Genomic DNA, 16,786 nt, shown 5'->3' with positions numbered 1-16,786 from the left:
ATAAGGAAAAAAAGTATTAAGATCCAAAGCAATAATAAAGACGGAAATAATAAAATAAAATAAAATAAAATTAGGAATAAATATAAAATTAAAATAGATAGATTATATATTGAAGATAAATACATATATAAATATATAGATATATAATATAATAGATAGAATATAAAAATATTATGTATCTGTGATAAAAATTTAATATAATTATAAATTTCATTACTTAAAAAATAAAAAATTTTAATATTTAATATTTATTTAATATTTAATTTAATATTTCTTCCAGGTTTAACATTTAGTTTTAGTATTATGTGCACAACATGTGATGAATATACGTAAAAATTATTTAAAATACCGCTTTTTTCTTGTGATTTTAGGCCGGTATTCATAGTCCGTTCTTATATTTAAGATCGTCTTAAGATCTCGTTCAACCAATCAAGAGATGCTATGTGAGCATTTGATTGGTTAAACGAGGTCTTAAGACGATCTTAAATATAAGAACGGACTATGAATACCGGCCTTTAGATTACTTAAGTTGGCAGAAATGATGGCGGTTTTAGGCTATCTAGAGTAATGAGTGAGGCTATCTCTCGTTCGTTGTATCAGAGAGAAGACTGAGAGACGTCACGGCCCGGTTTTAGGTGATCCCTGAAAGCGATACGCCCTCTGTGGACATAGAAAACGTGGACATGAACTACATAGCCAATGTCCACGAATGTTCTCAAAGGGTAACGCATAATGTCCACAATTTTGGTTGAGATCCATGCTAATGTGCACGAAATGACATATATGTACAGTGGTGGTCAGTGAGGTTGCAACACTTTTTTTTAATGAGTTTATAAATGTGCAGTAAAATTCAAGATACAAATTTTTTCATGTACTTATGCATTATTCGCAAATTTGACATCATGATCATTCATATTTACGCATAAGCACATGAAAAGATTTGTATCTTAAATTTTACTACACATTTATAAACTTATTAAAAAAAAAATATGTCCCGCAACCTCACTGACCACCACTGTACATATACGTCATTTCGTGCACATTAGCATGGATCTCAACCAAAATTGTGGACATTATGCGTTACCCTCTGAGAACATTCGTGGACATTGGCTATGTAGTTCATGTCCACGTTTTCTATGTCCACAGAGGGCGTATCGCTTTCTGGGATCACCTAAAACCGGGCCGTGACGTCTCTCAGTCTTCTCTCTGTGGATGGCTTGATGGGTGGATCATTTTGCCATCCTGTTGCCAATAATTTTTAAGAAGAAGAAGAAGTTCTCTCTGTGGCAACGCTGCGTGAGATAACTCTCAAAGTTGGAAGCACAAAGAAAAGTCATCCAGTGTTATTAAAATCAATAAAGATCATCAAATTTTTAACATGGGTAAAAATAAGCAAGCACAACGAACCAAAAACAATGCACGGGTAAATATTAATTATACTTATATAGAGATAAAGAAACATTTAAATGTGATATGAATTGTACATGATTATAAACGTGATGTATGGATGATTGTAATATATAAGGCATTATATCTATAAATATTCATTATTGATACATGTCAATAATGAATATTTATAGATATAATAAAAATATATGTCATTAAAATATTATATATTAATATATGTCATTAATTAAAATATGTCATTATGGCATGTGACATATGTCATACGAATAAAAATTTATGTTATATATTACATAAACAAATTATTTATGACAATATTTATCTTTTACATTATTAATGATATTTTTTATATTAGTTTTTATTTTTATAAATCCAAAATCTCATGAAAGACTTCAAGAAAATCATTTTCTAGCCATCAAATAGTAGTCGCAGTGCAGAACTTTTGGGAACAACGGTACCCAATTTGGTTGGTTTCTCAGCTGTTAAAGATGGAGGATATGTTCCTGTTTTACCTGGACTATCTTTATGTTCCTCAAATGAGGTGGAAATAAACAGTGTAGATTCTAATTTTCAAGTAATACTAAAAAAAATGAATAAAAAGGATGCTACGACAAAGTACAAGGTAATTATTTTGATTTATTAAAATAGATTAACTTGCATAAAAAGTTTATAAACTGATAAAAGTATGTTATGTACAGGCATTGCAAGAATTTGCGACCTTATGTCAAGATGATGAATTATCAACAATAGAAATTATGTTGTCCTTTTGGCCACGACTATATTACGCTTTATCTATTGATATAGATCACAGAGTAAGAGAAGCTGCACAATTAGCACATGCAGCAGTTGCCAAGCGTACAGGCAAAGGCATAGCGCCATACTTAAAACAATTGATTGGTCCTTGGTTTATTTCTCAATATGACACGTATCCTCCAGCAGCTTCGGCTGCTATTAATTCTTTCAATAATACTTTTCCATCAGGAAAGATAATTGATGCAATTGTTCATTATCAGTGTGAAATTTTAGCATACATTGATAACAATATCACTGTACACACAGCTCAAACGTTATCGACACAAAAATCTCTTACTAAAGAGGAAATGGAAGCCAAATATCAGAGAATATTGGTGGTGAATTTACAAGGATATAGTTGTTATTTCAAAAAAGTGTCATTTGACAAGATGGACAAGACCTTGGAAATACATAACAAAATTTTGAGCAATTCAAAGTTCTGGAAATTGGCTAATCACGATGCTCTTCTAATAAAAATAGCTTTCTTCAATGTATTGACATCCATAATGGAAAATGCAGAGAAATTGTTACAAAATGAGAAGAAAAGAATGATGACTATTATCATGAATAGCCTTGATGAATCTGAACCTGGAATTTTATCGGCTGTATGGGAATCTCTGCTCATAGCTATAACTAAAATCGACGATTGGTATCTCATCGTGAATATCGATAAACTCGTATTGCCGAAATTATGGCAAGTTTTACGATCTGGCGGCCAGTGCTGCGCCAGCACTGTTTATCCGAATTTGCTGCCTTTTATCAGTCAATTTTCGAAGCTGAATGCCAATATCGACAATTTGTACATGAATTTTTTTGACAATATGCGTCAGGGATTTTTTACGAAAAGTGTACAGATGAGCCGTTCGGAAGCGCGAGCTATAACCACCTCTTTTGTCGAGTGTCTACGTTATTCGATTCTCATGAATGTCAAGAATGTAGATTTGTGCATTCGTCTCCTCAAGGAACAGCTTATGCCCTTTATAGAAGCATGTACAACGGATAGAATTTCTGTGAAACAATTTTGTTTTATTGAAGTGGCACATTTAGTACGATATTGGAGTAAAAGTCGTATTAATGAGGAATATAAAGCATACGTTTCTTTAATGCAGCAATTCTGGATCGAATTGAGATTGTTGTTCGTCAAGCTCATAAACATACCAAGCGAGATTGCAATGTCGCATACTCTAGATACAAAAGATTCTCAAATCGAATTCTTATTAACTTTAAAGAATTTACCAGATCATACCCGTAAGAAATTAAACGTGAACTTTTCCGATTCAAGTAGTTCTATTGCAAACCAGTCAAAGGTACAAGTTGATATTTATACAGATACAGTTTTTAACGCAGAACTTTGCGAGTTTGTAAATGCACTCTGTACAATTTACTTTAATAATATCAATAATCAGCAATCTGTTGAATGTATCGGACAGCTGAATAAACTTATGAAACAATTTGCAAGTAGAGAATTATTCGAAGCACTTTCAAAATCATTTAAGTTCGATAAGGATTTCTTTAAATTTTATGATAGCAACTTGAAACACTTGTTATTGGAAAATTCAGTAATAATGGAACAAATTATTGAATTAATATTCTATTTTATTACATATATAGATAATATAGAGAAGAATAAAGTTTTCGAATCATTAATCGAGTTAAACGACATTGCAATAACGAAGAATGTAATATATTGTAGTTTATCTAAAAATAATAGAAATGATTATGTAATCAAGAAATGGTATATGCAAACTAGCGTGACAAAGCTACTGATCGACGTAGCCAAAGAAATTGCTTCACCCAAATACAATAATTTGGAAAAAAATCAGAATCTGATTTTGTTAGCTTTTGAAACTTCATCAACTGGAGACTTATTAATAAATGAAGAAGGAGCAAATGAGATTGTGTCAATTCTTTGCGATTCATTAAATGGAACGGACGACACGTGCTCTATGCAATTGATTACATTTATTACGAGGCTAATGGCTTTAATATGGGATCAAAAGCAAATAATATCGAGTGCTATACAGATATTGAAAACATTTTTTGAATTATGCACTCGAGAACATGATGATGTAACTGCTGATATTGTACGCAATAGTTGGAAAGAAGGACTTGTAAGAAGTAAAGAGATCTTATCCGATTCGGAATTCAACGATTTTATTGAAAGATGTGCAATTATTATCTGGAGCAAAATATACAATACGTGTCATGTTAAGTATATATTAGTAGATTTGGCAACTGATGTTTTAGAAATTATAATTAATAATGATAATGCAAATTCTCATTGTATTAATGAAACCATTCTATTATTTCTAATAACGTCCGACATAAAATTATGGATTGCAGAAGCAACTACAATTGCGATATATGGTGAAGTAGTAACAGGCAACTTATATATATCAAATGTTGAGAAAAAGATACAAATTTTTGAGCATTGTATGTCCATTGACATAACGAACGATATAATTTCGGATAATATGACAAATTGTTTATTGTGGGCTTTATTTACCACAGATTTGCTTAATAATTTGTATAAAAGATTAAGAAGTTTTGATATTACAAATGTTGACACATTTTCAGATTCAAAAGAAAATTTTGAATTATACAATATAAATTTACCAGGAATTACAGAGATACTAATAAATATCATATATGTGGCTAGTATAGCGGAAATATACACTAAACATTATAAAGCCTCTAAACATTATAATGATATTAATAAACTTCATGATTTATTGATAGGCAGTTTTATAAATTTAAAAAAATATTTTGAGGAAAATATCCATAGCGATGTACCATCTCATATACAAAAAAATCAATTGAGTTATGGATATATGTTGCCATATATGATACGTACACATTATGTTAAATTTAAAATGAATGATAATCCTGTGAAATGCTATGAAAATTGCAAAAATAATGAAGGAGAATACGATGAAGAAGCATACGTGCAAGCAATTCAAATCTTAAGGGATTATTGGATGCCAGAGAATATTCCGTTATTAACAAGCAACGATATTCATACACTAATTGTCACAAGAATTGTGACGTGTCGCGAAAATGATAATTTAGATTATCCTACTATCATAGACAAGCTTATGTTATATGATAAAAAAGATGTCGCACTTCTGGGCCACGATATTTCTGATATTTCATGGAATCAGTTATGTTTGCTATTGGAAGTTATAAGATTGCTTACGACACTTGTCCAACAAGTTCCATCAAAGTTAAAATATGAACATTGGGATTTTATTTTGATATCGCTCACTACATGGCAACAATTATTACTTACTAATTTTCACCTTAAATACACTGATATTAAATTAATGACATTAATGATAGCAGTTTGCCAATTATATCACGCAATTCAAACTTCAATGAACAAACATGAGCAAGAACCAATTCCGGAATTACCTCCTGCACTCTTGGATGAATGGATAAATATATTTGCTAGTCCCATACATAGTGATATCGTCAAAATTTGGATGTTTTGCGTGGATTTATGCAATCAAGATACAGTTACTTTAAAATTTATCATACCGTTAGATTATTTAGGAAAATCAATTAGTATTCTTGACAAAAATATTTTATTCAAAAAATATAACAAACATGCCGAGACAATTAATTTCAACGAGATGTTAAACCTGTCTCTGAAATTATTACAATCTTCTATACCTAGTATTCAATTGAGTGCTTATCACGCATTAAAACATATGGTATTGGAACTTGTACAGTGCGATAAAGTTCTTATTGAATCTGACAACTTCGAGCCGAACAATTTTAATATTATGAAATTTAAAGTAGTACTATTAAGTACACAAAATATTGTGAATACAATGCTTATGGAGTTCAAGTAAGCTCCTTTAATAAGTTGCTTTATAATTTTTAATAAGATGTTTCTTATATTATTATTTTTTTTAGATTATGTGATACAACAAGCTGCACAATCCAACCGTTTACAGATTCTTATACATATACATTAGGATATTTGCTAGTGTGGACAATTGTGCTAGATATCTGTGCAGATGCTCATAATGATTTACGTTATCAATATGCTGAAATATTGAAGTAAGTAGAGTTCATGATATACACTATTTATTTTCATATAATATATTTGATATTTTAATTTAATTACTAATATTACTAATAACTTTACATGATATTTGTACATATTTTTAACAAATGCCATAAATTTTAGAGATGATCTTTTTCCTTGTCTGTTAAATAATATTTTCAAATTAATCCCCGTGGAAATACTACAGGATAGTAAAAATAAAACTGGAAAACTACTGGAAACATTTACTACTATGCCATCATTTAATTTTGGAGGTAATATTGATTATAAATTTGCATATACACAATAATGATGAGTAAAAATAAAAATCTTATTTATAAAACTCGTTTGCTTCATATAGTATTATTAGAAAAAAAGAAGATAGATTTTCGTTACAATTTATTAATTACACATTTTTAATATAAAAAAATTAATTTTTTATGTATAATGTGTTATGTTTATTTGTATAAGATTATGCATTTAAGAGTGATAAAATAAAAAAGCTAGTTAAAGTAATATAGCATTTTAATTAAAAAAAAAAAATATTCTAATTAATAATTTATATGACTTCCTTTTAGTCCCAATAATTTTTTGAAATCTTGGTATACTTTGAATTAAATTTTGCAAACTCACAGCATATTTAAAATTTAGATATTAATATCACTTTAACTAATGTTTATCACCCTTAAGGGTCATTCCACAATAGGTTGCAAATGTCTTCGTTGCCAGTTGACAATTGCGAATTGATTAATCAGAGCAAAGCAACTTGTCAGCTAATTGGTCAATCCGCAACTGTCAACTGGTAACGGGGGTATTTGCAACCTATTGTGGAATGACCCTAAGGCTCCTGGGTGCTCACCGCGGCCATATTAGATTGTGACGTCAGAGGCGAGAAAGCACACGCTGAAAATTCTTAGATGTCATTTTTTAATGAAAAGATATTTCGATTAAACACTATTTCAGATGGTTTTAGCACACTTTTAAAATACCTCGAAAACTATTCTTTTTCCTTGACAGTCAATCAACAACCGTAAAATGATCGAGATATCAAACTTTGACATGCGGAATGACTGCGCATGTGCAAAGACCAGACTGACTGGGCCTCATAATATTACATTTTACAGCTGTTAATTGATAATAAAGGAAAAAGGATAGTTTTCGGGGTTCGAGGTATTTTAAGAGTGTGTTAAAGCCATCTAAAGTGCTGTTTCATCGAAATATTTTTTTATTTTGAAATGGCATCTAAGAATTTTTAGAGTGTGTTTTCTCGCCTCTGACGTCATGATTTCGACATGGCCGGCAAGGAGCCAGGAGCCTTAAATGCATGATTTTTTAAAAATAAAATACATTATACATTAAGTAAATAAATTTATTTTTTTTATTAAAAACGTGTAATTAATAAATAAATTTTTAATTTTAGCGAAAAAATCTAGAATATATTTTTTCTTTCAACTGTATGAAGCAAACCAAGTTCATACATGAGATTACTTTTTATTTTTGTTAGTCATTGTAAAGATAATAAATACGTCCTACTTGACGCTATTTTCACTTCAAAGTGTAAGATTCTTTGCCCTGATTGGTCCATTATACTCTTCGAAGTGAAAATAACGTCAACGGATCCTATATTATACAAGGTGTCTTATTTTAATTAATATAATTGAATATTGTAAAAACTTCGACTGTAACAAAAACATATACAAAAGTTAAAGGTTTTCAGGGGGAAAAATTAGTAATCTTGAATTTAAACTAAAATCATTTAAAGGTCAATCTAATTTTTTAAATGGAATACCATTATATTATATATTTTTTTTATATAAATCGCGTTCCTAAATAATTAGGTTGATTTTCAAATGATCTTAGAAAATGACCTCAAAATTCAAGATTATCAACTTTTTCCCCTTGAAATCTTTTAACTCTTGTATGAAATATTTTCTTGTTATAGCTATAGTTTCAGCAATATTTGACTATACTAATTAATATATATATACACGGTGTAACTGAAAAAACATATATGGAGCACACCATCAGATTTTGTGGCCAATTTGGAAATGATTTTTTCTCAGCAAAAATGTCGAGGATCATCATTTTTGCATGTTTCCAATTTTTGCCATCTCGTATATTTGTAACTAACAATAAGCCTTAAATTAAAATTCTTTTAAAGTGAACTCTACCTGAAATTAACTGAAGGATGTAGTTTTGTTAATATTTTAACTTTACAAAGTTTAGTTTGTGTGTGAGAAGCTCTTCTTTTTTAATCATTGATAACTTGAAAATTATTGGTGCCTTGACATTTTCACTGAAGAAAAATTGTCTTCAAATTGGTCAGAGAATTTGACAGTGTGTGCTCCGTATACATATGTTTGTTTAGTTACACTCTGTATAATAAGTATGTATGTATGTATGTATATTATACATTATCGGTTTATTAATTTCATTATTGTAATATAGAAAGTTGGACAGAATGGAGATTAGATCATATTGTATGTTGGTTATATACAAACTGCTTACGACATTTGCCAGTATTAGTTCGACAATGGCTGAGTACAGCTGATAGCAAAGTCAGTGCAATAGTAGACAAGATTACGAGTCATTATATCAGCCCTATGCTTTGTCAAGAAGAGCTTCTTAATAACAGATTAATTAATGTTGAAAATATGCAGGTATATTCATTAAGATTTACTTATAGAATTATATTTTTATATATTTTATGTGATAATTTAATTTTATGTGATATTTTTACAGATAAAAGTGCATCCAACAGCAAGGGAAGTAGTAGCCTTGTATCAAATGGATGACACAAAACTGGAATTAAGTATAGTGCTACCATCAAATCATCCCTTAGGTACAGTGAAGGTAGAACCTGGTCAACATGTTGGTGGTACAGCAAACTGGAGAAACTGTCATATGCAACTCTCTATATTTCTCACACATCAAGTAAGTATTGCAATAAATTTATTATTAAGGAACATAATAGTGTGCTCGATGCCATGCAGGGATCCGGACCGAAACAAAATTAGGATTCGGTTTCGGTTACGGTTTAATAAAATATTTAATAACTGTTCCGGTTCCAGTTTCGGTTTTTTGATAAATAAAAAAATCGAAATCGTTTAAATTATGATTTTTTCGGTTACGGTTCCGGTTTTTTAAAATTTTTACTTTTCGTTTTTCTAATTAAATTAATTTCTAAATTATATTACTTTAAAAAATTATTAATTTTTGACATATAAATAAACAACACTTCATATTATACATGAAAATATATTTAGATATAGGTATATATAATAACAATATGTAAGATGTGATTTGCCAGTCGAATTTTTAAACAAGGTTTAAGATTTTATTGACCAACACTGACTAAGACTAATTCTTATATTATAAGACTTTATTTGGGAATAATCTCAATTCGAGATTTATTTCCCGACTCCCCTCTAACCCCCCTATAAAATTATAGGCGAGAAAAATATAGATCCGAAAGTCGCTGAATCGGGAATCGAACCCGAGACCTTTCGCTTGCCGGGCGACTGCTCTCACCAACTGAGCTATTCAGACCCTTCGATTCTATACTTTTCTCTGCCTTGATAAACAATTTCAATCAACACCATTATTAGGTCCAGGTGTGTAAATAACAATATGTAAGATGTGATTTGCCAGTCGAATTTTTAAACAAGGTTTAAGATTTTATTGACCAACACTGACTAAGACTAATTCTTATATTATAAGACTTTATTTGGGAATAATCTCAATTCGAGATTTATTTCCCGACTCCCCTCTAACCCCCCTATAAAATTATAGGCGAGAAAAATATAGATCCGAAAGTCGCTGAATCGGGAATCGAACCCGAGACCTTTCGCTTGCCGGGCGACTGCTCTCACCAACTGAGCTATTCAGACCCTTCGATTCTATACTTTTCTCTGCCTTGATAAACAATTTCAATCAACACCATTATTAGGTCCAGGTGTGTAAATAACAATATGTAAGATGTGATTTGCCAGTCGAATTTTTAAACAAGGTATATATAATATAGATATAGGTATATATAATATAGGTATATATAATATAGATAGGTACATATATAAATATATTTTCATATGTCATAAAAATTAATAATTTTTTAAAGTAATATAATTTATATATACTTTATATATGTATATATATATATATATATATATATATACATATACAGGGTGTCCGGTAATAGTCGCATCAACCGTCGTGTGCAGGTAGAGCTAGTTAAACCGAGTAGAAAAGTCCTCTACCATTTTGCGATATTCTCAATAATAAGAGAGATATTAATTAATAAAGATCGGCCAATTCGCGTGACGGCGGCGAGAAGAGACAGCCCAGTTTTATGTCGTTACTAAGCATGCGGCGAAAAGAAACAGTATAATGTTACACGGTTGCTAAGCGCGCGATGAAGCGGGGAGGAGCGCTTTACAAAAGACAGTAACTCCATACGAGTAGCGCTAACTCTGGACCCCCGAGTGGGCTGTCTCTTCTCGCCGAACGCTTATCATCGCGCGAATTGGCTGATTTTCTTTAATTTATTTCTCTCTTATTATTGAAAATATCGCAAAATGGTAAAGGACTTTTCTACTCGGTTTAACTAGTTCTACCTGCACACGACGGTTGATGCGACTATTACCGGACACCCTGTATATATAAAACGGAAAATATAATATCCTCACAGCTATCATTATTGCGATAATACATACACGTTTCAGAACATTTAAAAAATAATTATAATTGTATTGCACTTCGAGGAGACAGTTATGACATTTCCGTCATATGCGCAAAAACAGAAAAAAATACCGAAAAGAACCGTAAACCGAAAATAATTTAACGGTCCGGTTATGGTTCCGGTGTTATAAATTTAATAAAATTTCAATACGGTTTACAGTTTCGGTTCTACTAAAAAAACGGTTATGGAACGGTTATCGTAAAAATATACATTACTAAAAAAAATAGAGAACACTTTTCAAAATTAAAAATTAAGCTATTTAAAAATTAGGTTATTTCAAACCGCTGAAACTTGGCAAAAAATTATCTCTTATAGACTAAAAATTAAACAAGGATTTTAAAGCTTGAAGTTTCTCTTAAACACGCTATTGGTGATTTAAAAATTTTTTTATCTTCCCTGTTCTGTGCTTTAAGAAGCAATACATTTTGTTCTTTAAAATTACGTATTTTTTACATTCTGCAGTTAAATAAAAAATTAAATTTAAAAAATTCTTCAAAAATTCAACTTAAGTTCCATAAACTATATATACATTTTGTCTACAAAACGTTTTTTTTTTAATTTTCCTACGATTTTTTTTTTTTTTTGACCAAGTTATACGATTTTGAAACTAAATCTGTATTTTTCAAAACAAGGAAAATAAAAAAACGATAAATTACCGATAGCGCGTTAAAGTTGAAACTTTTTAAGCTTCACAATAATGTTTTTTTAATTTTTTGTCTACTATGATTTTTCGCCAAGTATCAACATCATTTCTAAAGAAATACAGATTTAGTTTCAAAATCTGTAACTCGTTCAAAAAAAATCATTAAAAATTTTTAAAAAATAGCGTTTTGAAGTTTATGGAATTTGAATAAAATTTTTCGAGAGAAATTTTTTTATCGAACTGCAGAGTTTCAAAAATATGTAATTTAAAGATACAAAATAATGTGTTCTTTTTTAAAACAGAACATGGAAGATAAATAATTTTTTTAAAACCATTGGTTCCATTGAAGTTGAAACTTCAAGCTTCAAAATGCTTTTTAATTTCAGTGGTTTGAAAAAAATCTAATTTTTAATGTATGAAAAGAGTATTCTCTACTTTTTTTAGTAGTGTAATTGTAATAAATATATAAGACAAATCTGAACAATTAAATTTTTTTTATTATGATTATTATTATTCTTAGATGTGTACTAATAAGGTTTCGAAATTTTTCTCTAATTTAGTTAATGCAACAATCAATTTTCCTCCTGATTTTTTTTCCATTTTTCGTAAAGGGTTGGAAACAGTTTACTGAATAAAACCTAACACTTATAATAATAAAACCCTTGCACTTTTGAAGACCTTTGTTCATGATCACGTAGGTCAAAATTACCCTATTTAAATTAATATGCAATATTAATACAACCATACAACATAATATTGTTATTAAGAAAAGAACAAATTCATTTGCATGTTTTTACAATATTCTTTCCTTGTTGAAACTCTTAAATAATGCAATGTCGAACGTGAAGTTCACCTGTTGCATTTTCTCCACTATGTAATTGAATGAAATTTGAGATTGTTATTCCGACAAATAATACATTATTTCTCTTAATTTCAATCAATACCATATATAAAACAAAATGGCGATAGATATTTTGAATTTAAATTGCTTTATCATTGTTACAAAGAAAATGTCAAAAATTTTTTGTACGCCTAATAAGTAGTCTCCAATAATTTAAATAATTATAAAATAATAAATATTAACATATAAATAATTAATATTAATATATAATATTAATTATTATATAATTAATATATTAATATATTAATATATTAATATATTAATAAAATAATTAATATTAATATAATTAATCTGCATGTGGCAAGTGATCGGTAGGCCGGGATCGGTAAGCATGTAAGATAGTATATTTGTTTATGTCTCTTAGTAATGAAAGCATTATCATATTTTTCGACACGATGACATTGCTCGTCGCTCGCTGCATGACTCCACCTCTCGCTCAGATAATGCTTTCATTACTAATTGTAAGAGACGTAAACAAGTAACTCATCTTACATACCGATTCCACCCGCTTATTTACTTAGATATTTTAATTAATAACACAATCATTTCGAATTTAGCAAAATGGTATGGGACTTCTTTGTAAAAAGTTTTACAATTTTTTTCAAGAAAACTACAGTAGATTAATGTAATATAGAATAAAATAAATTTTTGTCCATCGAGATACAAAATTTTCTTTTAAATTAATTAATGTTTTATTTTGTGTAATTGAAATTGATGCCAAAAAGCAACTTTTATATATTAATAGTTTTTTCGGACGTCAAAAGATGTTTTACATGTTGTTGTAGTCGATCGTCAGAAAAACAACTTAACTCATATTTTATGTAATCCATGGTAAAAACAATTATATTGCCTTATAATTTGTTTTTATGGCAATAAATCATTACTAAATAGTATACTTCTATATTAAAAAATATAAAAGCTGAGGTACATAATGTTTAATAATTCGAACCATACAGTTAAATCTTTAATTCAATTTTTTGTGCAAAAACTTAAGTCAACTTAAGTCGTTTTTCGAGCAAACGGCTCATATACATTATATACAGAAATCTGAGCGATTAACTGTGTGAACTTAACGCGCAATGACATCGACAGCGCACTATTGGCGCGTTGGTGACGGTGCGCCGTTGAAATCGCGCAATACAAAATATTATTTTAAGACCTTAAAATAGTTAGGAAATTAGCGAAACTGAACAGATTTATTGTTTAGATGAATTGTAACACAGTGATAAGCGAATTTTTAAAAACGACTTAAGTCGACTGAAGTCGTTTTGGAAAGCTCTTAAGATAAGCTACAAGAATATGCAATAAAAAATAATAGGTTCCATTTAAGAAATTGAAGTTGACCTTTATGTGACCTTCAAACGACTATCCAAGGTCAAATCTTCGCCACTATCGTATGTCCTCCTTAAAGCCATTTTGTTTGACATATTTTTTTCTAAAATTACATAATATCGAAATATTTGACTGTCAAAAATAAAATGGGATACCTTGTATATATGTATATGTATACATACACACATAGTTTGTCACAAAAGTAAAAGACTAAATATATCAATGTGGCAACATTAAAATATCCTAATTACACGGAATGTATACTACAATCTTTTCTCTATTCACTTTTTGGGTATCTTACTCTTATAACTTTTTATGTCAAATATTGCAAGAAATTGATTTATATGAAAAAATTTTAATGATTCCATTTTAAAAAATGAGGGAGGTTTCCCTTTGTTCTTTAAAGGCTCTCAACATTTTTTTATTTATCAAATTTTCAGGCACCTTGTCCCATTTAAAAATAAATGTTAATATCTGGATAATATTAATAAGTTAATATCTCTAGTAGTGGCGGAGAAAACAGCTTGTAACACTTTAGATGATACACCCTCCTGTACATGTGTATACAGGATGATTCATTTTAATTAATCTTAACAGGCAAATATTTGAAAATCAGGAGTTATATATAAAAATATGTATTAGAGACAAAAGTTGTAAGGTTTCGAGGGGGACATAATATCTGACTTAGAATTATCCTTGGATGGCATTTTCAAGGTCATTTAAAAATCAATCTAGTTTTTTTATGTGAAACTACCTTATTTTTACATGAATCAATTCCTCGCAATATTTTGAATAAAATGTTTAAAAATAGGATAGTCAAAAACAGATGGTTTACGACATATTTTATACTTTAATTTGACATAACTTTACATTAAATATGAAATATCTCATAAAATATTCGTTTTTCAATGATCTCAATACTTTTATGCACAAAATAAAAATAACATAGTTTTAAAAAACTTTTTTATTAAAAATTCTTTGTTAAGTTTGAAAATAGAATTGCTAAAAATAGATTTATTTAAAAATAGATAACTTAAAAATAATTTATGTAAGAATAACTAGTTTAAAAATAAATATATGAAACTACTTTATTATAATATAATCATATTTATCATATTTATAATTGTGTTTAAGAAAGCAAGGTGTTATTGAAAGTCTAATTCGTATATTAAATTTTGTGCATTTTATAATTTAAATCAAAGTTTAGTCGCTATTGACATTAACTTATATATCATGAGTATTTTTTCCTTTTAACGTGTTATAAAAAATATATCCTTAAATAATGCTTTGAATTGTGTGGCGCTCATCCGTGAGATGTGAGACTTTGAAATATTATGAAAATAAAATTTAAGAAAAAACGAAGCTTTAGGCTTTGGTATTTAATATATAACACTAACTAGTGGAAACTAATGGAAACTGGACTATTAAGAGCTAGGCGTTTTATAAATATACACGTTTCGGTTCCTGAATTGAACTATCATCAGCAAAAGTAATATTTCTGTACTTAACAATTATTAGCTCATTTCTTACTTCAATTTTTATATTGATATTAACATTTATCTAAAGTTTTATCATTTCATTATCAGTATTATTTTTTTATTTGTGGAATTGATATTATGGATTATATTTAAAAAAAGATTCTTTTGTGATAAATTTTATATATAATACTTATTATTTTTTATTATTTTTGATTTAAATTTATTTTTACATCATTTTAATTTTAAGTTTGTTTTAAATTATTTTAAATTTGCGCGCATATGTGCATGTGTGTATGTATTCTAATTGTATCCAGACATTTTTTCCACACATATTTGTGCTGTTTTCTTTTCGATAAAAATAAAATCTACAACAGAGGTCTAACATTAAAATTGAAATATTTTTTCTTTTATAGAATGGTTCGGTTTGGGATGGTCTTATAATGTGGAAACGTAATTTGGATAAGAAATTTGCTGGCGTCGAAGAGTGTTACATATGCTTTAGTATTTTTCATATTAACACATATCAAATACCAAAACTATCATGCCATACTTGTCGTAAGAAATTTCACACTCTTTGTTTGGTAAGTACATATTATTAATTTAAAGAGATTTATAATAGTAATATTATTATATATGTTATTTTTTTATATATTTCAGTATAAATGGTTCAATACAAGTCAAAAATCTACTTGCCCGATTTGCAGAAATGTGTTTTAATTTAATTTGATAAGATATTTATATGTAGAAACAAAATTGACAGTACAAAACACAAATTAAAAGCAATGAAAGAGAAAGAGAGTATGTGAAATAAATTATATATATATAATTATAATGATATAAAAATTAAAATTATATATTAATTATAAATGAATTTTTAATAAGAATTAAAAAGAAATGTCAACGACAATAACATAATGTACGACAAGTATAAAGTAATATAATAAATAAACATTGTTGAATACTCTTTACCGATCGTACTCGGTTTTCAATGTCTCAACCCAAATTTTATAAATATAGATCTTATTTTGCACTGAAAGCATCAGACGATTATTCGCATCTCATAATAATAACATATACATATCATTGCGTTTAAATTTCGCACATTCTAGCGAAAAATAACCAAAACGCATGTGACCATGCAGCGTACTCATCGATATATAGTACTCATCGACATATAAGGTGGTAAATCTTCAGTATAACGCTCTCACCTCCGATTTTTTTTAATTTTAAAAATTGGTGTATTTGGATGTGTAGAATATATTCGGAGAAGGAAAATTTGTCGCTCATGTACCGTTTTTTTTAATTTAATTTAAAAATTTTATGATGTCGGTAAGTACAAAAATGATAATTTATGGCTGTAAGATCCGCTTCATTTTCTGCGCATGTTTAATAGTGTAATGCCTGTCACTTAAAATACCAACATATTTATGTCATAATTTATAAATTA

The 16,786-nt window shown here is 28.7% G+C and overlaps 1 protein-coding gene across 1 annotated transcript; it reads left to right on the top strand.

Moving 5' to 3' along the window:
- The first annotated feature begins 1,192 nt into the window (after positions 1-1,192).
- On the top strand, positions 1,193-16,278 carry Ltn1 (E3 ubiquitin-protein ligase listerin). The gene is made up of 9 exons (XM_083037862.1): positions 1,193-1,423; positions 1,817-2,026; positions 2,103-6,046; positions 6,115-6,261; positions 6,392-6,522; positions 8,696-8,907; positions 8,990-9,181; positions 15,753-15,920; positions 15,997-16,278. The coding sequence occupies exons 1-9, from the start codon at positions 1,379-1,381 to the stop codon at positions 16,054-16,056; spliced, it is 5,109 nt and encodes a 1,702-aa protein (XP_082893988.1). The 5' UTR covers positions 1,193-1,378; the 3' UTR covers positions 16,057-16,278.
- The last annotated feature ends 508 nt before the right edge of the window (positions 16,279-16,786 follow it).

The sequence above is a fragment of the Prenolepis imparis genome, unplaced genomic scaffold, assembly GCF_030444845.1.
Source record: "Prenolepis imparis isolate NDT839.2.m4 unplaced genomic scaffold, iyPreImpa1.0 SCAF_5, whole genome shotgun sequence".
NCBI lineage: Eukaryota > Metazoa > Arthropoda > Insecta > Hymenoptera > Formicidae > Prenolepis > Prenolepis imparis.
The sequence above is the reverse complement of the archived record's forward strand: the minus strand, read 5'-3'. Positions and strand labels throughout refer to the sequence as shown.

What these genes read in the sequence shown, in the direction of transcription:
- Ltn1 (XM_083037862.1), top strand. Translation starts at nt 1,379, where the DNA reads ATGGGTAAAAATAAGCAAGCACAACGAACCAAAAACAATGCACGG. An exon ending in ATGCTACGACAAAGTACAAG is followed by an intron (nt 2,027 to 2,102) that starts GTAATTATTTTG and finishes TGTTATGTACAG; the next exon opens with GCATTGCAAGAATTTGCGAC. An exon ending in CAATATGCTGAAATATTGAA is followed by an intron (nt 6,262 to 6,391) that starts GTAAGTAGAGTT and finishes CATAAATTTTAG; the next exon opens with AGATGATCTTTTTCCTTGTC.